This window comes from Phaenicophaeus curvirostris, chromosome 19, assembly GCF_032191515.1.
Source record: "Phaenicophaeus curvirostris isolate KB17595 chromosome 19, BPBGC_Pcur_1.0, whole genome shotgun sequence".
NCBI classification, from domain to species: Eukaryota; Metazoa; Chordata; class Aves; order Cuculiformes; family Cuculidae; genus Phaenicophaeus; species Phaenicophaeus curvirostris.
The window spans coordinates 7,893,494-7,917,651 of record NC_091410.1 but is presented as its reverse complement, the minus strand read 5'-3'; the positions used below and the strand labels follow the sequence as shown (position 1 = coordinate 7,917,651).

The following is a 24,158-nucleotide window of genomic DNA, read 5'->3' as shown; positions in this document are numbered from 1 at the left end:
CACTCCGGCCCCACCACCACCCACACATCCCCGCCGCCATGTTGGTGAGGTCAGTTGCTCTTCCTCCGCCGGACGCCCTTGGTGCAGCCGCGGCCCAGCCACCCCCCGGGCCGGGCGGGCGCCGCCACCTTCGCCTCATCTTCCTTCGCCTCGTCTTCCTTCTCCTCCTCTGGTGGCTGCTCAGCGCCCGGTGGCGGCGCCACGGGCTTCCGCGAGTGCGTGCCCTCCTCGCCGGGGCGCAGCGGCACAGCCAGCGCGAAGATGGGGTCGTGTGCCCTGCGGGGACGAAGCATGGAGAGATGGAGAGATGGAGAGATGGAGAGATGGAGAGATGGAGAGATGGAGAGATGGAGAGATGGAGAGATGGAGAGATGGAGAGATGGAGAGATGGAGAGATGGAGAGATGGAGAGATGGAGAGATGGAGAGATGGAGAGATGGAGAGATGGAGAGATGGAGAGATGGGCTCGGGGGCACTGGGAGCGCCGCAATCCCTCCCCTGGCCCTTGCGTGGCCGCTCACCGGTCGTAGCGCGGGATCTCTAGCCCCAGCTCCGCCATCAGCAGCCGCAGGACGTCGTCGCAGCGGCCGTGCAGCTTCAGGGCAGCCAGGTCGTCCTTGGGCGTCCACTGCGGGGACACAAGAAGGGGTCACTGTTGCAAAAAGTGGGATAGTATCCATACAAGACTTCAAAGTGGAATGTTTTTGTTTTAAGCTAAAGTACAGCCCAGTTTCGTCTAAGCAATTGTGGGTTTCGGAAGTTAGAATGTCCCTCTGACAGTACGTTTTCCTTAAAGTGGTGTTTTTCAGACACTGTCCTTTCTTTGTTCCTCACACAATACTGTTATGCTTTTCAATCTGTGTTGAACACATCTCTTCTGTAATCACCTCTGTTTGCAGTATTCTTCTGTCTTAAAGCCGAGGTCAGGTAGAGCTGGAGACAGCTCCAAACGAGCAAGAGTTTTGACTGTTGCAAAGTTTCATAACATTAAAACTAGACCTTGGAAAGTTACGGAATCTGCATAAAATTTCTGGGAAAATTTATACACACACATGTAAGTGGGGAACACATTCTGTCCAGCTCCTGTCTGGCTGCACACAATTGATGGAGATCGCTCCTTTGTGCTGCCCAGCCTCGATAAAGGATGCTCCCTTTCTAAAACTTCAAAATGAGTCTTAAGAGTTTTTTAGCTGGCATTTTCTCTATGAGCAGAACGACAGCAGGCAGCTCCCCGCACAGCTCTCACCTGGAGGTTCACGATGTAGAGCTTGGGGCGGCGTGTCGGGGGCTTGCTCATGCACCAAAGGCGTGGGTATTTTTTCAAAACCTGCCACAAAATAAGAGATGGTCAGCACAGCCAAAGGCACGCGCAACCCTGAACCGTATCAGCGAGAGGAAAAGGAATGTATTACCAGGAGGGGAAAGAGGGAGGAAGAGAGACTATCACAGATGGTGGGCGAATCCTGACACCAGAGTTTACAGTTGTCTGTTTGGGAGGAGACTGCTCAGCACCAAGGTGTATCACCCAGAGGGAATGCTGCTAACAGTCTTCACCGAGTCTCTAGAGTTACCTTTAAGCTGGAACCCAGACAAAGAATCACATCTGCTTTGCTCGCAGCTTCTGTTGCTGCTTCCCAGTTCAGGGGCTGCCTCAACGTCCCCTTCTCCCCAAAGTGGACGATTGTGTCTCTCAACTGTGCCCCGCACTTGTGGCACATCCTGCCCGTGTGGTGCCTGTGCAGGGCCGTGCGCTCCGTCACGTCGAAGACTCGCACGTACTCTCTGTTGGGCGTGCAGGAAGTGCAGACCTGGGCAGGACAACAGAAAAAAAAAAAAAAAAACCCTCACATCATTATTTTGTTTAGCCTGGAGAAGAGGAGGCTGAGGGGAGACCTCATTGCTCTCTCCAACTACCTGAAAGGAGGTTGTGGAGAGGAGGGAGCTGGGCTCTTCTCCCAAGTGACAGGGGACAGGACGAGAGGGAATGGCCTCAAGCTCCGCCAGGGGAGGTTCAGGCTGGACATTAGGAAGAAATTTTTCATGGAAAGGGTCATTGGGCACTGGAACAGGCTGCCCAGGGAGGGGGTTGAGTCACCTTCCCTGGAGGGGTTTAAGGGACGGGTGGATGAGGTGCTGAGGGACATGGGTTAGTGATTGATGGGAATGGTTGGACTCGATCCAGTGGGTCTTTTCCAACCTGGTGATTCTATGATTAGCATCCAGCCGGTGAAAGGCCAGGAGCCCGCCACAGCTCTGAGAAAAGCACCTTCTGGGGACTATAAACTGGAAGCAGTAGCGGGGATCATCAGGGATCAGATGGTAACTTGGAAAAGTCGTGAAAACCTCAACTAGCAAGTGGAATTACATGTTGCTGTTGGCTATGTGACAGGATGGATTTCAGAGGTCTGAGGAAGAGCAGTAGAAGCAGAAGGCTCTAGCAAGTAGAGACAAAGCTACTGAGTTGTACAGAACACTTTGGTTTGGCACTTGTGAACTAGCTCATCCAAACCTGACAACTTGAAATAGAAACTAAGCAGAGGCTTAGCTGTTGTCAGAAATGCTTCTTGAGTCAGTAAGAGAGAAACAGCTCCCGTTGCCTTCTTGTGAGGCCATGGACAGTGACTTCATCCTGCGCTGGGCACTCACCTCAATGTACATGTTCCCATGGAGCTCGGATATTGCTGCTCGGGGTAACCCGCTCCGCAGGTGCAACCCGTCACAGTTTTGAGATACCACATGCTGCACCTTGAAGAGGAGAAAAATCCTGAGCTGACACACACACAGATGAATGCGGAAGCGTTGCTCCAAAGCAGGTGGTGTGCACATCTCGACAGGCACCACCGAGCCCCATCAGAGCAGAACTAACTGAGGAAAAGCATGAAGAATGGACCGTTCTGAGAGCTAAATGAAAAGACTCTTCTGCTAAAGAGAACTCTGGAGGTCTGGCTGATGCTGGCTCACCAGGAGGCAAATGCAAATTGTTAAAGAGAAGGCATCAGTGGAAAATCTGCCAGAGCTACAGCCCGGAGCCAGCCTAGCAAAGGCTCAGCTGGATGTGAGCACAGCTGCTGCTTCCTACTTAAATGTGTAGCAGTCTCATGAAAAGCTTTTTCCCCTGTTGGTTTTTGTTTATCATTATCAGAGGAACATAAGTGAGGTGCAGAAAAAAAAAACCTTACCAGGTTGTGCTTGTGCAGGCAGGCGATGCTCATGTGGGTGAGCGTGGGCTCTGCCTCGCTCATATCCACAGCCCTGAGGAGAAGCAAGAGAAACAAAAGAAGCTGGAGTTGCCATTAACCTGTCTTTCAGCACCAGCGTTCTGCTGCACAGCTCAGAGTTCCTCCTCACCCGATGGTCCTGCCCTTCTGCAGCAGTGTCCATATGCCGTTAGGGCCACGGTAGTCTGGGATTGAAGCTGCCTGCGTTAGCGGGAGAGAACAAACGAGGCCTGACGGGAAGGTTCGTACTTTGTTCCCCAGAACACAACCACCTGACCACCAGACACGCCTCAGTCACGGTTGCTTCTTCATTCACTTCAGCTTTTCTCGCGCAGTGGTTCCTTAATTGCAGGGAAATCTTTTCATATCTCTCCTTTCTCTCTGGCATCTTTTATCCTACCTTATACTTCTTGTTTTCACTTCCAGTATTTTTTTCTCCAATTTCACCATTACAGAATCTTTTTTTTTCCCACCTTGGTACTTCCCATCTCCCTACGCCAAACTCAGTTCTTGAACCTTTTCTTATTTTCACTGGTCTCTCACTTCTGGTACCTTGCACTCAGCATTCTTTAACAAAAACACTTGTGATGCACTTGCACACCCTGTATCAACAGAGAGTGTAGGAAAAGGAAAGAAAAACCAGGCTCCAGTCTCAGCAGGGGCACATTAGAAGAGGCAGAACCATATTTCCACTCTCCCAGAACTGAAACCAACCATCTCATAAACTGTCCTTTATGAATTCCAATATCCACCAGCTGTTCCCACTTGTCCATTAACACAGGCAACATTCATTAGCTAACTTGGTTTAGGTTTTACACCAGAAGCACTTAAGAGACTGGAATGCAGCCAAACCGGTGATCTTCCCATTGACAAAACCGGTTCTTCCCACATGGCAGAGATGGATCCGCCTCGCAGCCTCCCAGGCAGCAGCCCAAGACCAGTGGGTGTCTCGGGCAGGGCTGGTGGTGCAGCCGACACCGATCCAGTCGGTATTTGGAAACCACAAAGGCCCCAGCAGCACCACAACGCTCCTGAGGGAGCCCCGAAGCTCCAGCCACTCACCCTCAAGGAACCCTACCGTACTGATCCCAGCTCCTGTATAGATGACGAGGTGCTTGGCGTTCCGGACAGCGGCAGCCAGCTCTGTAACCTTCCTCTTCAGCTCCTCCGGTTCGTCACACACCTGGAAAACACAACTGAGCAAATTCACCTGTTTCTGAGATACAGCACACCACTGCACAGGAGGGAACAGAGGACACCCACAGGTTTGCATATGGCTGTGTCTAGCCAGAAAAAACCAAAACAAATGTTATCAGAAGTGGCTTTGACATAAAAGCACATGGGTGTTGCCCACAGAAGATCAAAGGAAAAACCTTCCCAGATGGCAGCCACGCAGCTCCAGCCTCCCAAGAGATGCGCCCACATAGCACGCGGGTGGAAAACCACACGCACAGAGCTGCTGGAAACAAGACTGATGCACAGAGAGAGCGTGGGTGGGCCCGGGAGGAGCGGGAGGACGGCCAGGCCTACAACCATTCCCGGTGACTCGGCTCAGTGGATTGTCACCGACACCAGGAGTGCCCGTTCCCATCCGTCTCTCCGTTCCTCCACCCACCCCTCCCTGCCACCACATTCGTTTCTCTGTCGGTGTCCCCGTGCCCCCACCCACGCCGTGTCTGTTCCCCGTCCATCCCTTCCTGTCACCGTGCCCGCTTCTCTGCCGGCGTCCCCGTTCACCCACCCGCCCGTCCCCGCCGGTGTCTCCGTTCCCCACCCGCTCCTCTCTGCCGCCATGCCCGTTCCCCCGGCCGCCCACCTCCTCCTGCCGCCGGCGCAGCCGCTCTCGCCGCTTTCGGCGCCGCTCCAGCTCGCGGACGATGTCCTCGCTCTCTCCCAGCACCTGGCTCTCCTCGGGGCTGCGCTCCCCGGGCGGCTTCCTCCAGATGCGGGACACCTGCCCGGCACACGCGGCGGGTCACGGCGGCCCGCGGCGGCGTGGTCCGGGGGGAGCCGCTCCGCGCCGCTCCGTACCTGTCTGCGCCGGTCCCGCTGCTCCTCCTGCCGCAGGATCTCGGCCCGCGCCGCCGCCTTGCGCTCCGAGCGGCTCGAGCTGCCGCCGGCCGCCATCGCCCCGGAAGTGCCCCGCTTCCGGCGCGCCCCCGCCGCTTCCGGCAGCCGCTTCCGGCGCCGCCGCCACCGCCCTCACCACCCCCCACCCCGCGCAACAGCGCCCCCCGCGCCGCGGCGGCCCAAGGAAGCGCAGGCGGCTGAGAGAGAGCGCTTTATTGTCACGGACAGAGAGCGCGACAGCGCCGCCCCGCGGCCACCCCGAGCGGCGCACCGGCCCGGCACCGGCCCGGGACACCCCCAAACCGGGCAGGGGCACCCCAGAGCCACGCAGGGTGGCGGGGAGCTCCCCCAGAGCCACGCAGGGAGCCCCCAGGCCCAGCCAGGCAGGTGGGGAGCCCCCAGACCCAGGTGGGGAGCCCCCACAGACCCAGCCAGGCAGGCAGGAGGCTCCCCAGACCCAGGCAGGGAGCCCCTAGACCCAGGTGGGGAGCCCCCAGACCCAGCCAGGCAGGCAGGGAGCACCCCAGACCCAGGTGGGGAGCCCCTAGACCCAGGTGGGGAGCCCCCAGACCCAGCCAGGCAGGCAGGGAGCTCCCCAGACCCAGGCAGGGAGCCCCACCAGACCCAGGTGGGGAGCCCCCAGACCCAGGCAGGCAGGCAGGGAGCTCCCCAGACCCAGGTAGGGAGCCCCCAGACCCAGTCAGGCAGGCAGGGAGCACCCTAGACCCAAGCAGGGAGCCCCCAGACCCAGGTAGGGAGCCCCCAGACCCAGCCAGGCAGGCAGGGAGCTCCCCAGACCCAGGTAGGGAGCCCCTAGACCCAGGTAGGGAGCCCCCAGACCCAGCCAGGCACGCAGGAAGCACCCTAGACCCAAGTGGGGAGCCCCCAGACCCAGGTAGGGTGCCCCCAGAGCCAGCCAGGCAGGCAGGAAGCTCCCCAGACTCAGGTAGGGAGTCCCCAGACCCAGCCAGGCAGGCAGGGAGCCCCACCAGACCCAGGTAGGGAGCCCCCAGAGCCAGCCAGGCAGGGGCACAGGGTTGAAGGGCCAGCCAAAGCAAGGACGAGTCCCTCTGTCCGTCCGTCCATTCATCTGTCCGCCCTGCTGCAGTCCCGCTGGGCAGCCGCCCCCACAGCTCCATCCGCAGAGCGGCACCTGCCGAGACGGCGCGAGGCGGGGGTCACTGTACACAATTCACCACAAGATACACACGTGGCGGCAGCGGGTGCAGCCTACGGGCGGGCTGGGGCCAGATCCCCCTCCCCAACCACCACGGGAACAGCACCAGGAAAAGGAGAAAGAAAACATGACACCCTTCACAGCAGGAAAGCAAACAGATGAGCACCTCGGGAACAAGAACTGTCACACTCCAGAATGTTACACACGAAAGGGGTCAGCGTGACGACTCACACGGCAGCCAGTGGGCAGGGGACCGGGTCACGCCACGCAGGACGGGACACTCTGTGGACACTGCAGAAACACATCACTTGGGGTGCAACTCCCGGTACCGAGAACAAAACCAAAAGCAGCACGGCAGTAGAGGGAAGCAGCACTCACGAGGGGATCACGTCCCCGCCGACAGCCAGCCCAACACCCACAGAGCTCGTTTAGCACACAGGCACCCGGCGGTCCATGGCCTCGTCCACAACCCTTGGCCATTCAGAGCAAACTGGGGCCGCAAGCTGGCAATCACAGCACAGAGCAGGAAAAACGACTGTGCTACCATCTGGAGGAGGCAGTGCTGCCTCCTGCGCAGCCCTCTGGACCCAAAGTCTCACTCCGAAGCGGCAAAGGTTCTCGCCAGAAGCAGCACAGCTGCTGCCCAGCAGGCAGGGAAAGACCAGGCCATTTCTGGCCACATAGTACAACGGATGCGAGTTCACCGCGGCTGCAGGATCGCCCATCATCGCCTGGCTCTGTTGATGGTGCCCTCCTCACACCACAGCCTCCAGCCCTAGCACTCAGCTCCTAACCAGCTCCACAGCCAAAACCCTGGCTGCTCACCCCACAGAGTTGGGCTCCCAGCTGGGTTCAGCTCTAGGAGGGACAGGGTTGGGGCTGACACCCCAGGCCAACTGGAGGTCCCTGTGTTTTGGAACACCTCACCTCTTCCAGGCATCAAATCACCAGCTGGAAAACAAAGGCTTGAGCCCAGAGTTCTGTCCCAAGCACTGCTCAGTGCATAGCCCATCTGAGAAATGCCTGGGAAGCCGCACGTTAGACACTTCAGCTCAGAGAACAGAAAGCCCAAGGCTGAGAGGGAGAAGCCTGGAAGCAGCGTTCTAACCCACTCCTCGTTCAAGAAGTTCACTGGGAAAAGCATCCCAAACAGCTTCTCCTTAAACTCCCCGTCAATCACAGCAAAGCCAATCTCCCTCTCAAGTGGTAAATCCTCACTAGTGACCCACTCTGCTCCACTCCTCTCCTCTCCTGCTGCATCACACCTTCCATCAGGTCGACCTGCTTCTCAGTCCAGAGGACAGCAGTACCGCACAGCGAACTGCACTTACCTGCAACACTGGGTTTTCACTCGTGCCATCCTGGCCTGTCCCCTCATTACAGGAGACTTCCAGCAGCCAGGAGATCACCGGGGCTTCAATCCCCACATCCTGCTTCTCTAAAACAACTCGGGAATCAGCTCAAATCTTTGGGGAGGAATGAGTGGGATCAAAGTGTTTGTGGAGCCTGGCCACAAACAGCTTCTCAGCTGTGTCACGCAGCTGGAAGCCTCCAGGCCAAAGCTGCACCAGGGACAACAGTCACCAGGCCACAGCCTAATTTCCAGGAACATGCAAACACTCGAGACTAGAGCTGGCCCTGCGCTGCCCAGCAAGCGACCAGACTTGCCCCTCTTGTCAGACAAGCCACGAGAACAACACAAGTTCTGACCACAGGATCCAGTTCCAGAGTTAAATCCCACCAGTCTCCTAAACTCAGACAATTCTCTCTTGAGTCACTTCTCTGCCAGCTTTGCTGGAGGAAGGAAAGCACAACGTTGTCTCCGGTCAGGTAATGGAGTTACCTGGTGTCGGCTACTCCTGAGAGGCCCGAGCTGCCCACGCTCTGGCACCTCATCAGCTCCTGCCTTCAACAACAGCAACGCCTTTGCCTGCGCACCAGAATCCTTCTGGAGAATCCAGAGAGATTCCAACTCAATCTCTAAGCGGAGCTTAGGGGCAATGACAGCAGCATGAAACGACAGCAGACAGCAAAGGCAGCCACAGGCACCAGCACGCCACAGGGCCACGCGAGAGCTCAGAGAGCGCAACAGGAGGGGACACAACGGAAGCCAGCAAGGTCGAGAATAAGTCACTTTTGGTACAATTGCAAAAAGATATCAAACAGGACTTGCCTCTTTTTTTGTCTTTTTTTCTAAGTTTTATAAATAAAGTCTGATAACTCTTTATAAAAACTAACCTCAGAGCCACAAACAGTTTGCGGGAGGTTCATGAGAAACTTTAAAATTATTTATTTATTAACTTTCAACTAGCAAAGTCTCCGAGAATATTTCCCCATTTATATGGCCAAATATTCTCGCCCTCTCTGATTAAAAAAAGCTGACTATAAATACGCTCTCTCTCTTCTGTCTGATTTTAATTTTAAACTTAGATAATTTAATAACTCTTAAAATGATGTTTCTCTCTTTAAATAAAGGGCTATTTAACCACATAAACTGGCTGTGTAAACCATCACACTAGAGACACTTGATACCCTCAACACACGGGAACAACTAGTGATTTTGGTCTTGTTCAGTGCAACACATTAGGCACAAAACCGGCCTGCAGTCAACACGGATCCTTCCTTCCCTCCCTCCCCTGGGGAGCCGGGCCCCATCCTGGCTCCTTCCCCATCACTGGGGCAGAGGCAGCAGGGCACGACAGCACCTTCCTTCCCAACACTGCCTGTCTGCACGGCTAACGCAACGACATCCGAAGGAAACCCACTGCTAGGGCACAGAGGCACACCTAGAAAGGATTAAAAAACGATTACACAGAACACCCCAACTGCAACTACAGGGACCAAAGGAGACAAAAGCAGCAGGTTCAGGCGCCCGGCAGGCAGGCGCCGAGATGCACCGCCTGGAAGAGCAATGAAATAAAGCCTTTAGAAGCGACCGAAAATGAGGGTTCTCGGCCCCGAGGAAGAAAGCCTCTCTCCGGACCTTCCCCAAGCCCTTCCGTCGCCCACGCTGCACAGACTCTCTTTGGCCAGAGAACCGAGATCTCGCAGTCTGTCCCAAGGGCGCCCGAGGGCTACGGAGCGTTGGGTCTGTCTGCACAGGAGAAGGGATGCATCACCACTGCTCATACCAATCTGAACACGACAACACAAAACTGGAGTGATCAGCAGGCCAGTCCTGGGCCAAGAAGGAGGAACCCGGACCCGTGCAGGGAGGGTTTGTGCTTTGGGGATTCCAGGCTGGTTTTGTGCCTAATTGCCCTGCACAGACAAGCTCAGGCAACACTCGCTTCACTAAGACCGGGCGTCCGTTTTGGATTTCACTATTGTGATGACACTGGTAGTGGCGACCTTGCCAGGGACAAGGGGCCCCATACTGGATGCGAGGGGCCCCCGCGCTGGGGTCACGGGGCTCCGGGCCACGGTTCTGGCGAAGTTCTGGAGAGCCTCGTATTTGGAGCGGAGAGCATCGAGTTCCATTTTCATGCTGGCATTCTCAGAGGCCAGCTTCTCCACTTCTTGCTGCAGCTCTGCCTTCTGCTTCTCCAGTTCCTCCTTCTGGGTAACACGCTTGACTCTGCAGCTAGCAGCATAGCCCCGGTTCTTGAGCGTGCGCCGACGCTGCTTCAGCTGGATGATCTCCTCCTTCGACAGGCCCCGCAGATGCTGGTTCAGCTCTCGCACAGACATGGTCACCAGCTCCTCATCTGTCAAGCTGGTCCCATTCTCACCTGGCTCCCGCTTCACCTGGAAGAGAAGGTGGCACACGCTCATGAAAGCTGGAGCGGATGCACCCACCACCCACACCCCTTTCCTCCCCCAGCCTCTCACCTTCAAGGCCTTGTTTCCTTTGTTGGGAGTCGTCATAACACGACAGCCTTGTCAATCAGATTCTGGAAGGGAAGGAAGGTCTGGTTAGTCCCGGGATGCAGCAGAGTCCACAATATTCCTTGTTCTCCTGCACATCCCACTGCCCTCCCCAGGCAACGCACGACAACTACGCGACCGAGCTGGACTCACAGCCAGACTGCAGATTCTGACCCTGAGCAGAAACTGCTGCCCTTCCACTATCCTGCTCCCACGGAGACTTTGTGGCCACGCTGTGGGTTTTTTTTTCGTTTGTTTCTTTTTTTTTTTTTTTTTTTTTTTGGCTTGGGGTGGGAGAAATTAAAAAAACGAGGAGGAGTCAGAATACACGGAAGCCACATTTTTAAAAATAGCCTGGCAGGCAGCGGGCTGGGTCCGGAGCACGGCTGCTCCGGGCCAGTCATGCTGACTCAGCACACCAGCACTCCGCGCCTCTTGCTCCCAGCCTCGTCCTTGTCACTGCCAAGCAGAGAAAGCAGCCAGGCGCTCCGACACGCCCTTCCAACAGCCACTCAGGACCTTCCCAGGACAAGAGTCCGACCAGATTCCAGGTGCCCCGAGGACCCAAAGCAGCACAGTTGAAGAACAGGTGGCCCTGGGCAAGGATTGCCTTTGCCTCCACAACGTCCCTCGCCGGGCATCCTGCGGGATGGGAGAACACCACTGCTGTGCTCGTGCCTCTCCAAACTGCCTCCCAGGAAAGCCAGCGCAGCGCATCCAGGTTCAAGTCAAAGTTCTGCATCCAACCTTTCCCCCAGAACAGAAGGACAACCTGATGCTGCAGCATTAGGAAACACTTGGGCACAGCGGAACCCAGCACAAACCAGAGCTGATGCCTTCATCCCTCCCAGTCACACAAAGCTGATCCCACCACAAGCCTCTGCTGTGACAAAGTCCCTGTTGGTCACTGGCAGTGCCAGAGCACGAGACCACCTTCTCCCTCCCTCATTTTCAGAGACTCAAAGGAAAACAAAGATGAAGGGCAACCAAAACCAGAGGGGAGCAGACCCCTCTGCTGCCACGAGAGACAGGACGTCAGAACTGGTAAAGGCAATATCCAGGCCCATTCTTACAGCCAATCATTCCCAAGCTCCTGTTTCTGCCCCTACGTACCTCCTCCCCTCCGGCTCTGGTTCAGAACGCTGCTACCCTGCCCAGTGAACGAATCCACTCCGACGCACCTCAGCCAGCCAGGAATCGCACAGCTCCTCCAGCCAGGCAGGGGCCCCTGGGCAAGTGCATTCTACAAACACCTCTGCGCCCTTCGTCTCCTCACTGCCAAACAGCCAACAATGATTTGTTTGCTACTGCTTTGCTAGATGCAAGAGGCTCTGATGCACAGTCACAGCCAAGGACCAGATGCACGAGTCAGCAAATCTGGACGGATGCTCTTCCAGCAGCTGTGGCGCAGGCTCCGCAATGCATCCACCACCTACGAGAGGTGAACAGGGTCAGCGTTCCCTGGGATGCCAGCAGAGCCGTTCCCAAAGCTGCCTGCCTGCCTATTTATACCCAGAGGACAATGCTCCTTCAACGAGTCAGTGCCAGTACAGAGAGAGGCGTTTGCAACCCCGGGAAGGTAGCTGCCATGAGGACAGACAGCATGCAACCAACTGCTTCATAAAAATCAGGTCTTTACTCTTTCCCACACCGCTGTATTTCTTTTCTCTGTTCCTACTTGGCCAACAACACGGTTGCTAAGAAAAGAGGAGAAGGAAGGGAATAGTGATAACGCCAGCCCTGCAGCACCTGGTGAGTGTCAGAAGCCCGGGGCAGGTATGGCCAGTGGGACCACAGACATTTGTTTGCCGTGCAGCATTGAAGAATTTCCAGCTGCCTGGCAAGCACTCGAGCTTCCTTCATTACAGCAGAGCAGATCTAAAGCAAACATCAGCCTGGGTGCTTGAGGAGAGTTCCTGGAGCAGAAGGGAATCAGCAGGGTGCTCGCAGCCGGGACCTGGCACAGGCAGCAGCCAGGACTCTGCTGGAGCCGAGATGGAGCAAGCAAGCTAAGAGCAGGCAAGAGAAGGGGCTGGTCCCATTCCCTGACAACAGCAATTTAACTTTCCTTGAACTTTTTAAGAGACAAGCATTTTTACCTAGAGGAATCCATCCATGCCAGGCAGCAGCATCCCACCACGGCTGTCAAAGCTGTCACAGGACCATGCCCAAAAGCACCCAGTGATCCCCTCTCTCCTCATCCCCCTTCGGAAGGGGATCAAAATGAGATGCTGCCACACACACCCCAGCAGAACGGGAAGAACAACCCAGAGACGACCTGTTGGCTGTTTCCTGGGTCCCGTTTGGAGGATCAGGGACAGGACTACTTGGCAGCTCGCAGAGAGGAGACCCAGAGAACCAGCACCACGGCAGAGACCAGACCTGGCCTAACTCTGCAGACTGCTGATCGCTCAGCTTCCGATAGCTTCCTGAAGAAAAATCACGCTGAAAAGTGCCAAACACAATGACTGCAACGAAGAAAATGCAGCCTCAACACATTTCCCCGGAGCTCAAAAGGCCTGAACTCAGCAGAAGCGCAGCCAATTCTCTCCTCGGCTCAAAGGCAGCACCGGGGAGCTGACAGCACCGCGCATGATTCAACGCAGGCCCCATTCTCCACATTCCTGATCGCAGAACCGTGCCACGAGCCCCGTGTAAACACGGTGACGTCACCCGTTCCAGCGCAAGCTGGCCCAGCGACAGCGCGGGCAGCGAGCGAGGCCCGTGTGTAGGGATGGGGGGACCAGGGCTGTGCTCCATGACCAGCTCCCCAGCACCGGGAGCGGAGGAGCGTGGTGTGCTGGAAGTGGCCAGACACGCCACACGAGAACGCTCTCTCCCGTGGGGATTCCACACACTGTTTATCTGATTTCTTGTGAATTAGCTCACACCGCCCTCCCAGGAATAATCCAAACAAACTGGATGACTCCCCCCAGTTACGTCTGCAGTCGGGACAGTGCCTCCTCCACTCCCCTCTGGAGTCCCTGCTGGGCTCTCATCCAACCCAGCAATTCCTCCCTCAAGGAATCTGCCCACCCAGCTGGATTTAACTCAGTTTACACAGATAAAGGAAAGAACTGGCTCTCACAGAATGGTTCCAACCTCTGGGCAGTGCCTTCCTCTAACCATGCACTCAAACGTCGCACATCTAGGGCAGCTCTGAACAGCAAGACCCCCCAGCACACACGCAAATGCTCCATGTCGGTTGGGCATCACAGCCTGCTCCGTGATGCTCCTGAGGTGCTTCCTATCGCAGGGACAATCTGCTCAGCTCCGCTGTGGTGCTGAGCATGGAGCAGACCCCAGCGCAGGGGGCTCGGTGGGTGCGTGGACCCTACGGAGCAGGAGCTGGAATGTGGGTGACAGGGACGTGTGGCTGTCCCACTGCAGGCGCCTGTGTGCCTCAGCCCCTCCAACACCTTCATGGAATCGTGGAATTGCTCGCTTGGAAAAGACCTTTGAGATCATCGAGTCCAACCCTACCTGTCCGCTGCTAAATCGCATCCCTGAGCACCTCGTCCGCTTGGCTTTCAAACCTCTTTGCCTCCCGGAGGCAGAATCGTCCACACCGGGGCAGGGGGCAGAATAATCACCCCACATGGGGGGGGGGGGGGGGGGGGGCAGAATCACAAAAAATCGGAGGAGGGGGGAACAGAATCGGAGGGAGGGGCAGGATTGGAGAGAGGGGGGGACAGAATCACCAGACACTGGAGGGTGGGGGAGAATTGCCGATACGGAGGGGGGGCAGAATCCCCTCACACCATGAGGGGGGAAGGGGGTTAGAATCGCCTCACACCTGGGGGGGGGGGTTAGAATCGCCTCACACCGGGAGGGGGGGGGGTTAGAATCGCCTCACACCGGGAGGGGGGGGGGGGGTTAGAATCGCCTCACACCGGGAAGGGGGGGGGGGAGCAGAATCGCCTCACACCGGGGAGGCAGAACCGTCAACCCCGGGTGGGGGTGAGGAGGAAGAACGGCCCCCCCTAAGACACCGGCGGGTCCCGGGCTCCGCCCTGTTTGCCGGGGCGGGGCGGGGGGCGGTGGCGGCGCCGGTGGCGGGCGCGGCCCCCCCCCCCCCGGCCCCTCCCCCCCCCCGCACCTGTTGCACCGGGCGGGGCGCGGGGACGGCGGCAACCTCACCGTCCGTCCGTCCGTCCGTCCGTCCCCGGCGCCCTCGGCCGCCGCCCCGGCCCCGCCCCGCCCCCGGGGCCCGTCCCGCCCCGCCCGGGCCGCCCCGCCCGCGCTCACCTGGTGCCGGGGCCGCCGGGCGGGGAGGCCGCGCTGGGAGGGACCGGGACCGCGAGAGCCGCCGCCGCCGCCGCGAGCCGCGCGTCACGTGATGTTTGGGTCACGTGGCTCCATTCATGAAGCGCCCCGCGCAACCGCCCCGGGCCGGGCCTTAAGGGGGACGCGCGGGCGGGGGGGGCCGGGCCCGGCCTACACACCCCTCCGAGCCTATCCTATCCTATCCTATCCTATCCTATCCTATCCTATCCTATCCTATCCTATCCTATCCTATCCTATCCTATCCTCTGCCATCCCTTCTTGCCCTCTATCCACCCCCTCCTATACATCCCGTTCTTCCCTAACCATCCCCTCCTATCCTATCCCCTCCTATCCCACCTTATCCTACCCACCCCGTCATCCCGTCCTGTTCCATTCCATTTTATCCCATCCATCTCCTCCTATCCTACCCCTCCCATCCTATCCCACTCCATCCACCCCATCTGTCCCATCCCATCCTACTCTACCCATCTTATCCTATCTATCCCACTCCACCCTATCCATCCCATCCTACCCCACCTTATCCTACCCACTCCATCTATCCCTATTCCATGCCATCCTATTCCATCCCATTTTTTCCTATCCATCTCCTTCTATCCTACCCATCCCATCCTATCCCACTTTATCCTACCCACCCCATCTGTCCCATCCCACCCTGCCCTACCCACCTTATCCTATCCATCCCCTCCTATCCCACCTTATCCTACCCACTCCATCCACCCCATCTGTCCCATCCCATTCTACCCTACCCATCTTATCCTATCCATCCTCTCCTATCCATCCCATTTCACCTTATCCATCCCCTATCCCACCTTATCCTACCCACCCCACCTATCCCATCCCACCCTACCTTACCCATCTTATCCTATCCATCCCCTCCTATCCGACCTTATCCTACCCACTCCATCTACCCCATCCTATCCTATCCTATCCTATCCATCCCATTCCACCTTATCCATCCCATCCTATCCGTCCCCTATCCCACCTTATGCTACCCACCCCACCTATCCCATCCTATTCCATCCCATCCTACTTTACCCATCTTATCCTATCCATCCCATTCCACCCTATCCATCCCCTCTCACCCCACCTTATCTATCCCATCTTATCCTATCCATTCCATCCCATCTTATCCTATCCATTCCATCCCATCCCACCTTACCCCATCCCGGACCTAACCAGGCTGCAGGGCCCCACCAAGACCCGCAGGGCTCCCTGTCCCCAGCCGGTGCCACCTCCCTCCAGTGCCATGGGGCAGCGCCTGGCCCAACCAGCAGCGCCAGCACCTTCCTCTCCTACAGCCCCACACTCCTTTAGCCGCTCCCGTTTCTCAGCACCGCACAGTCCCAATCCAAGCCCGAACTACCCTCGAAGCCACATTTGCAGCACAATCGCTGGAACAGCCACTGCCAAAGGTGAGGGACAGACCCAGTTCAAGCAGCTCAGATCAGCCACAGCTGTTAAAGAAGCAGTTTATTCTGTAAAGACAGGAGTAACCGTCTCTCATGCCTATAGGGTCGTACCCCGCTACCAGCCCCAAGCCTAACACTAAAAATGCTTTAACATTACTTGCACCTTTGGCAGCCTCTGTACTCATACTGGAATGCTTTTCCCACATCTCCTGCATGTCCAAGATTCCACAGGGGACAATAAGCCCAGTGACCTACAACCCTTGTGCACCCCTCTGCTCGCTGCTACAACTCTGCCAGACTCCCCTCCCAAACCCTCGGGTTTCAGGGGCACAAGGAACCACTGTTTCCACAGCCCACACTTCGTTGCTGTTTCTTGGTTGTAAATTTGAGTCAGAATCGGGAAATTTTCTACAGCAGAACAGCAAGGCTCTTCCTCCTCTGGAGTCTTCTGGATGTGCTTCACCAAGTCCTTGTTGTTGGACATGCATCAGGCACTCTCAAGACCTCCCTGAAGCTCTTTTGTGTCAAGCAGGGACTGATTTTCCTCCTGCATCTCATGCAGGACAGGCGAGCTAGGACAAGGCAGCAGCCACAAGTCAGACGAGATGATTTAAGTGTTTCCCTTTAGTCTTGTGTTCTAAAGACCTGGGAATGCAACTGCACAAAGCAGCTTCAGATTTCTTTCTAGGCGTTTCCCCTCTCCAGCCATGAGCAGCACAACACCTTCAAAAGCGACGGTCTCGAAAACAGAAACCCTGCTGGAGTCTAAGGGAGCAATGCAGAAGGCGGCTTTCTCTGGAGAAGGTTGTCCTTGACTCCAGCTCTCCTCCTGGCTGCCCCAGGAGCAGTGCAAAGAGCAAGGAGAGCATTGTGAAACACATCCATGGGCGTGCGGGAGCAGATTCTGCCCGCAGGGAGCATGAAGAGATGTCAGAGACAGAGGGAAGAAGGAGCACTCATTACCTCCACTTACCAACCGACCAAGCCAAGCCAGCAGCAAAAGAAGGGACTGTGAGAGCAGTTTGGTTCCTCAGCCCTGACGGAGCAAAGAGGAGGCGTGGCCAGCAAAGAGGGAAACAGAGCTCAGTCCAGAGGTTCTCACCATCTGGCTCTCAAAATCAAGGCAGCTGGGAGATGGGGCAGAGGCACTTTGGTCCCTTCCGAGAGGTGCTTAGGGGAAAACCTCTAATACAGCACGCAGCACTGCACTCTTGCGGCAGCATCTGCTCTAGCTAATAAAGACAGCAACTAGAGACAAGCTCTGACAGCAAATGCAAGACGGGGCAAGAGGGATCCAGGCCTGGTTCAAACCTTTGAGACTAAAAGGCATTCTGAGGCCTCATAAAAAATTCCTATTAGAAACCATTTCCGCATAAGACACCACAACCACTGCTTAGAAGTACCAACTGCCTAGTAGTATCCGATGATTCTAGACAAACAACGCCCTTGAAAAAGCTCTGATGATGGCATCACCCCTACCCGACAGGGAACAGAAGTGCCAGGGACAGTTTGCAGCAACTCCACACCAGGTAATGACCGTCTTCTACAGCACCACACTGCCCACGGCTGCTGCGGTCAAGGGCCAGGTATGGGGGAGACCAGCATCCAGAGGGAGCGTTGCTGAGGTGGTTGAATCACCTTCCCTGGAGGGGTTTAAGGGACGGGTGGACAAGGCGCTGAGTGACATGGTTTAGTATTTGGTAGGAATGGTTGGACTCGATGATCCGATGGGTCTTTTCCAACCTGGTGATTCTATGATCCTTAGACAGAAAAGGAAGGGCACAGAGGAGACTGATGTTCAGAACAGCTGGATGGCAGCTGACTGGTCAGTTCTTCTTGCTGCTGTGGCTCTTATTGAACAGACTGACTTTGCCGGCAGATCCCACAGACAGAGAAGGAGACTCCAGCTTCACCTTATCCAACAAAGTCTTCTTTATAGCTGCCGGGGAGATCTTCTCTTGGTCTGCCAGATGCTGTAGCTCCCTGCAATGGGATGGTGGGAGAGAAAGACATAGCAAAAGGTCAAGACTGGATGGAGGTAGGGGCACTTCTCTCAAGTGACAGGGGACAGGACGAGAGAGAATGGCCTCAAGCTCCACCAGGGGAGGTTCAGGCTGAACATTAGGAAAAAACCTTTGACAGAAAGGGTCACTGGGCACTGGAACAGGCTGCCCAGGGAGGGGGTTGAGTCACCTTCCCTGGAGGGGTTTAAGGGCCGGGTGGATGAGGTGCTGAGGGACATGGGTTAGTGAATGATGGGAATGGTTGGACTCGATGATCTGATGGGTCTTTTCCAACCTAGTGATTCTGATTCTAAGTTCTGAAGGCTCTTTAGGACTTCCTAGGTGCCCACCTTGTCCGGATGCAGGAAGCCTCTACAGCATTGATTAGGAGTGACCGAAATCCACCGCTCTCCAGGAAGTGCAGGGCATGGATGGTGGCTCCCCCAGGGGAGCAGACGTTGTCCTTCAGCTGGCCAGGATGCTGCTCAGATTCTAACAGCATTTTGGCAGCGCCCTGTACCGAGGAAGAGAAAACAGTTGCCATTTCTCTGACCGAGGAACCGATCGTCCAACACTCCTTTTCTCCACCGCACAGAGCAGCGCCTAACACTCACAGTGGGTAAAACCAGGCTCCAGTCCGAGAGCCATCAGCAGGCTGCCAAAAACACTTTTCAGAGCTGAAAAAGCCTGCAGAGGAGTCACGGTTCCCCAGGCCCCAGCTCCCACACCACCAGCAGCACCAGCAGATTGCTGCGGACACTTCCTACGGCCCCTCACCGGGAACCTGCATGCAGTCAAACCAAACCAGATTCAGTAAGAGGACTGAGATAATTTCAAACCGTGATGTGCAGAATAATCTGCACAGGGCAGCCCCAGACCCAGATGTGTTCTGGAGGAGGAAATACTGACCAGCAAAGCCTGTGCTCCGAGTCGAACAGCCAGCCTGCGAGGAAGTCCCATTTTCACTCCCCCGTCCGCCAGGGCATCCAGCGCGGTGAACGCCTGAGACCAGAGGGAGGAAGAAGGTGACTGGAAGTCTCTACTCCAAGACTCATATTCTCAGGGAGGAGAGAATCCAGGGCTCTAGGATCACATCAAGACTCCTATCACTTACAGACTCGACCAAAGCCTTCCTCTTTACCGCATGGGTGCCATACCAGGCTTCGCTCCCACTTGTTCCAGCTCAAGGGTGGGGAGAAAGGGAGAAATTCAGCTTCTGGGTCACACTAACTACAGGCAATTTTGCAACATGGACACGTGGACACTGCCACTGGCTACGGACTTCAGGCTTATCTGGGTCGTAACGAGTTTTGTGGCTGACTCAAACTGGTTATAAACTGGATACCTGGATTACATATCCCATGGCAAATAGGAGTGAGAAGAAAAAAAAAGAAATGCCAAACTGAATCTGCAAAGACTTTCACAGCATGCAACAGCCCCCCCACACCGACCATCAGGATTTGAGCAAGCAGCACGTACATACGCAGGGCCGCTGCCACTCAGCCCTGTTACAGCATCTATCAGGTCCTCTTCCACCTCGGTGCAGAAGCCCACACTGGCCATCAGCTGTTCCAGGAGCTTCCCATCCTCCACATCCGCGTGAGTCCCCGTGGCATAGACTGTAGCACCTTCCCGGACAATCACAGGGGTGTTGGTCATGCACCTGATCACTTTTGGTGTGGGGCAGAAGGCAGAGAGTTTCTTAGGGCAGAAAATTATTTGAGAGAGAAAGAAAGAAGGAAAAAAAAAAAAGAGCTTTAGTGTGGATTTGGCAAACAGGCTGCCTAGGATGGGACTCCCCAGGGGTAAGAACAACACAAACAGGGGGAACAGAGAGATTCCTCTATTGCAAACTCCTTGCTTTGAGCCAAAGTGAGGAAAACTTAAATGTGCGGTGTCTAGTCGTGCCAACAAATAGGAAGCTGGGAAAAGCTGCGCTGAGAGAGCTGGGGGTGTTTAGTCTGGAGAAGGTGAGGCTGAGGGGAGACCTCATTGCTCTCTCCAACTACCTGAAAGGAGGTTGTGAAGAGGAGGGAGCTGGGCTCTTCTCCCAAGTGACAGGGGACAGGACGAGAGGGAATGGCCTCAAGCTCCACCAGGGGAGATTTAGGCTGGACATTAGGAAAAAATTCTTCACAGAAAGGGTCATTGTGCACTGGCAGAGGCTGCCCAGGGAGGGGGCTGAGTCACCTTCCCTGGAGGGGTTTAAGGGACGGGTGGACGAGGTGCTAAGGGGCATGGGTTAGTGATTGATGGGAACGGTTGGACTCGGTGATCCTGTGGATCTTTTCCAACCTGGTTATTCTATGATTCTATGATTCAGAGCGACACCGTGACCGCCTCATCCCCACCAACTCAAGAGCCTCCAAACCAGTTTGTGCAGACACTCAGCACAAAGTCAGGGAGGATAGACCCACTCTGTTGAGAGAAAAAAAAGGTCCCACAGCACCTGAAGGAATGAAAGAGCTGGAGGAAAGGCTCTTACAGCTCTTTCTGGCCAGGACAGCCAGGAGGGACCCCCCAGCTCAGGGACCCCGCTGCCCCTCACCTTCTCGATGGAGCTGATGGTGACACCGGCGGCGCAGGAGACCACGATGTGTCGGGGCTCGATGTCAGGTCCCACCTCCTCCAGGATGAAGGGGATGATGGGGGGTTTCACGGCCAGGAAGAGGACGTCGCTGCTCTTCACCGTGTCCTTGTTGCTCACCGTGAAGTTGACGCCCATTTTCTGCAGCGGGTGGGGACAAACGGCACCGCTGTCGCCCGGGCCGGCCCGGCGGGGGGTCTCCGCCGCCCGCCCCGTCCCGCACTCACCCGCAGCCCGCTCACGGTGGGCAGCTCGGTGTCCGGGGAGCTCGCCGTGATCTTGTGCGCGGCCAGGACCCCTGCGAACGGGACCGCGCGTCAGCCAGGCCGCCTCGCTGCCGGCCCCCCCGCCTCCCCCCCGACACCTGGAGCTCACCTGCCGCCGTGAAGCCCCGGGCCAGGGCGAAGGCGAGCTGCCCGGCGCCGATGAACCCCACGCTCATGGTGCCGCAGCGACCGCGCCGGCTCAGCCCGCGCCGCCGTCCACGTGGCTGCGCGGCGCGCGGGGCGGGGCTTCCGCACGGAGAGGGGCGGGGCTTCCACGCGCAGCGAATCAGAACGCGAAGAGGCGGGGACTAGCCGGATGGCAGCCAATCAGCGCAGAGGGGGCGTGGCCTAAGGCGCGGTCCTCGCCAGCTATTGGTGCAACCGGCGCGGCGTGTTGCATCATTCGGGGCCGGGAGGCGGCGGCGCCGCCAGGGGGCGCTGAGCTCCCGCCGCTGCCACGGCCTTTCTGGAAGGTTCGGGCCCTGCTGGGAATGGCGGGTCCCGGCTGAGGGGTCCCGGCTGAGGGGTCCCGGCTGAGGGGTCCCGGCTGAGGGGTCCCGGAAGTCACGAGCTGTGAGCCCCAGGGCTCAGTGTTTATGATCTGGGTGAGGGGATGGAGTCCCTTCCAACCCAAGCCATTCTAGGGGTGTTGTCCTTCTGGGAACAGAGAATGGTTTGGGTTGGAAGGGACCTTAAAGATCATCGAGTTCCACCTCTGCCATGGGCAGGGATGCTCCCCACTGGATCAGGTGCCCAAGGCCCATCCAACCTGGCCTTGAACACCTCCCGGGATGGGGCAGCCGCAGCTTCCCTGGGCAACCTGGGCCAGGGCCTCACCCCTCTCATAGTGAAGAAATAACTCCTTATCTGTAGTCTAAATCTGCCCCTCTCCAGTTAATACCCAGTGCCCCTTGCCTTATCACTACAAGCCTTTGTAAACAGTCCCTCCCAAGCCTTGTTGTAGCCCCTTCAGGTGCTGGAAGGTCACAATAAGGCTTCCTTGGAGCCTTCTCCAGGCTGAACAACCCCAAGTCTCTCAGCCTGTCCTCATACAGGAGGTGCTCCAGCCTTCTGATCATCCTTGTAGCCTCCTCAGGACCCTTTCCAACAGCTCCATCTCCTTCTTATGTTGAGGATTCCAGAACAGGACATAATATTCCAGCTGAGGTCTCACAAGAGAGGAACAGAGGGGCAGAATCCCCTCTCTCCCCTGCTGGCCACGCTGCTTTGGATGCAGCCCAGGACACGGTTGGTTTGTGGGCTGCAAGCGCACGTTGCCGGCTCGTGTCGAGCTTCTCATCAACCAGCACCCTGAAGTCCTTCTCTGCAGGGCTGCTCTCAATCACCTCATTCCCCAGCCTGTAATGAAATTGGGGATTGCCCCAACCCAGGTGCAGGAACTTGCACCTGGACTTGTTGAACCTCTTGAGGTTCTCAAAGCCTCACTTCTCCAGCCTGTCCAGGTCCCTCTGGATGACATCCCATCTTTCTGATGTGGCAACTGCATCACTCAGCTTGGTGTCATCTCCAAACTTGTAGAGGTTGCACTCAATCTTGCTGTCTATGTCATCAGTGAAGATACTAAACAGCATTGGTCCCAATACAGATGTCAAATCCCAGTCTTCAGAAAGAGAAGAAAAAAAAGAACATGAAAAAAAAATCCCAACCCGCTAAGATTCAGATTTTTTTGTCTAGGAGCTGTGTGGATTGGCTGCAGGCACATAGCCCTGGTTCTAAGTGGATGCGCACACATCCTGACCTGAGTTCACCAAAAAAGGTGATAAAGGCTCAGGAACCTGCTTTATGGTGAGTTACTTGATTGTGATTTAATGATTAAGGAGTAAGATGAGCTCTGGAAATAAAATGTTTTTTAATTAACTGGACCATGACAGGGCTGGTTGTTAAAATCATATTAAGCAGATATCAGATGTTTCTGTCCTAGATTGGGCAATCTCATAGTTTCCACTGGTTAGTGAGCATTTTAACCACCAAAGCATGAGGTTTTGATTTTTTTTTCCTGCTAAAAGAGTGGATTGTTGTCCACACAATCTTTTTTTTTTTTGCCATTTTGACCATGTTAACATTTTTTGCTCAGTCTTTGGCTGGCAGATGAGAAAGCTAAATCTGAACACACTGTTCTTGGCAAAGACTTGTCTTTCCACTCGTCCAGTCAGTGGTATCAGGATTTCCATGTTAAATTTTAGTTCCTCCTTATTGTGAAGGCACTAAATTTTACCCCCATTGTTTCCCAGTTACCTGTTTCTCTTGGGTCTTTCTTTATGTCCCTGGCACTGTATAACTTGCATCAACTTGTGTCAGTAGCAGATTTTATCATATTCCTGCTAATTGCTCCTACTTGGTGCAAAATCTTCACAGCAAAATGCAAGCAAGTGCATAGTTGGAAGAAGCGTTAGCCACCTGAGGAGCTTTCCAAGAGAGTTGCCCTAAAGTCCTGCTGCTGTTGTCCCTCTCCCTGGTCTCCACCAGCCCCTTGGAGCCACGTCGATGCCTGAAGGAAGGTGCTTTTCTAAAGCAATATTCCTGGCTTTGCAGGTTTGAGTTTCATAGAATCATAGAATCATAGAATCACCAGGTTGGAAAAGACCCATCGGATCATCGAGTCCAGCCATTCCCATCAATCACTAAACCACATCCCTCAGCACCTCATCCACCCGTCCCTTAAACCCCTCCAGGGAAGGGGACTCAACGTCCTCCCTGGGCAGCCTCTGCCAGTGCCCAATGACCCTTTCCCTGAAAAATTTTTATGACAGAAGCCGTGCTTGTGCTCAGTCACTGGTTTGATTTTTAGCGCTCTGTAATACCAAAAATTAAGTAACTTACAAGTGTGGCACAGCTTCCTTTATCCAGGTTAATGGATTTAGAAGGAGGAAATTATAAATGCTCAAGGTTCCTTTTGTGTGCTGTGGCTGTCTTTGTACTCTATGTTCTCCAATACAAATGGATTTTTTTCCCAAGTTAGTGTTTGTACAACCCCTTCATTTGTCTGGGTGGCAAGAAAGGGAGCTCTCTGATATCCTGGTTTATGTCTATAGTAGGTAGTCTTGGGTCTTGCCCTTGTTGGACCATTATCCTCCAGGCTTCCTGCCCTTAATGGGGAAGAGAAAAGCCCTTCGGAAGGCTCTGTAATGCGTGTATCCTGTATGACGAATACTGATTCTTGACCTGTTTCATGGGTTAAGAATTCCCTCTAATAAAGGCTCGTTCTTAGTCTGTCGGAGAATTATCCAACGCAGTCTGTCCCGATCACTTTTTCT

The 24,158-nt window shown here is 55.7% G+C and overlaps 4 protein-coding genes across 7 annotated transcripts in view; 1 reads left to right on the top strand and 3 right to left on the bottom strand.

The window, feature by feature from the left end:
* Positions 1-24,158, top strand: part of ANAPC11 (anaphase promoting complex subunit 11) — a 75,890-nt gene that overhangs the window by 18,469 nt on the left and 33,263 nt on the right. The gene's annotated exons all lie outside the window — the stretch shown is intronic.
* On the bottom strand, positions 9-5,389 carry SIRT7 (sirtuin 7). Its single transcript, XM_069872905.1, has 10 exons — positions 5,249-5,389; positions 5,034-5,171; positions 4,296-4,400; positions 3,348-3,418; positions 3,179-3,251; positions 2,646-2,744; positions 1,571-1,807; positions 1,246-1,326; positions 521-627; positions 9-276 (listed from the first exon to the last, which is right to left on the bottom strand). The coding sequence occupies exons 1-10, from the start codon at positions 5,342-5,344 to the stop codon at positions 51-53; spliced, it is 1,233 nt and encodes a 410-aa protein (XP_069729006.1). The 5' UTR covers positions 5,345-5,389; the 3' UTR covers positions 9-50.
* MAFG (MAF bZIP transcription factor G) lies at positions 8,739-14,688 on the bottom strand. Of its 4 annotated transcripts, none has more exons than XM_069872432.1 (3): positions 14,580-14,688; positions 10,296-10,357; positions 8,739-10,211 (listed from the first exon to the last, which is right to left on the bottom strand). In XM_069872432.1, the coding sequence occupies exons 2-3, from the start codon at positions 10,329-10,331 to the stop codon at positions 9,759-9,761; spliced, it is 489 nt and encodes a 162-aa protein (XP_069728533.1). In that variant the 5' UTR covers positions 10,332-10,357; positions 14,580-14,688; the 3' UTR covers positions 8,739-9,758. The 4 variants fall into 4 exon arrangements, with proteins under 4 accessions (XP_069728533.1, XP_069728536.1, XP_069728534.1 ...); XM_069872435.1 differs by lacking the exon at positions 14,580-14,688 and adding an exon at positions 14,431-14,458; XM_069872433.1 differs by lacking the exon at positions 14,580-14,688 and adding an exon at positions 12,431-13,250.
* Positions 16,074-21,109, bottom strand: PYCR1 (pyrroline-5-carboxylate reductase 1). Its single transcript, XM_069872509.1, has 7 exons — positions 20,993-21,109; positions 20,845-20,915; positions 20,579-20,758; positions 19,510-19,731; positions 18,940-19,032; positions 18,381-18,544; positions 16,074-18,010 (listed from the first exon to the last, which is right to left on the bottom strand). The coding sequence occupies exons 1-7, from the start codon at positions 21,057-21,059 to the stop codon at positions 17,854-17,856; spliced, it is 954 nt and encodes a 317-aa protein (XP_069728610.1). The 5' UTR covers positions 21,060-21,109; the 3' UTR covers positions 16,074-17,853.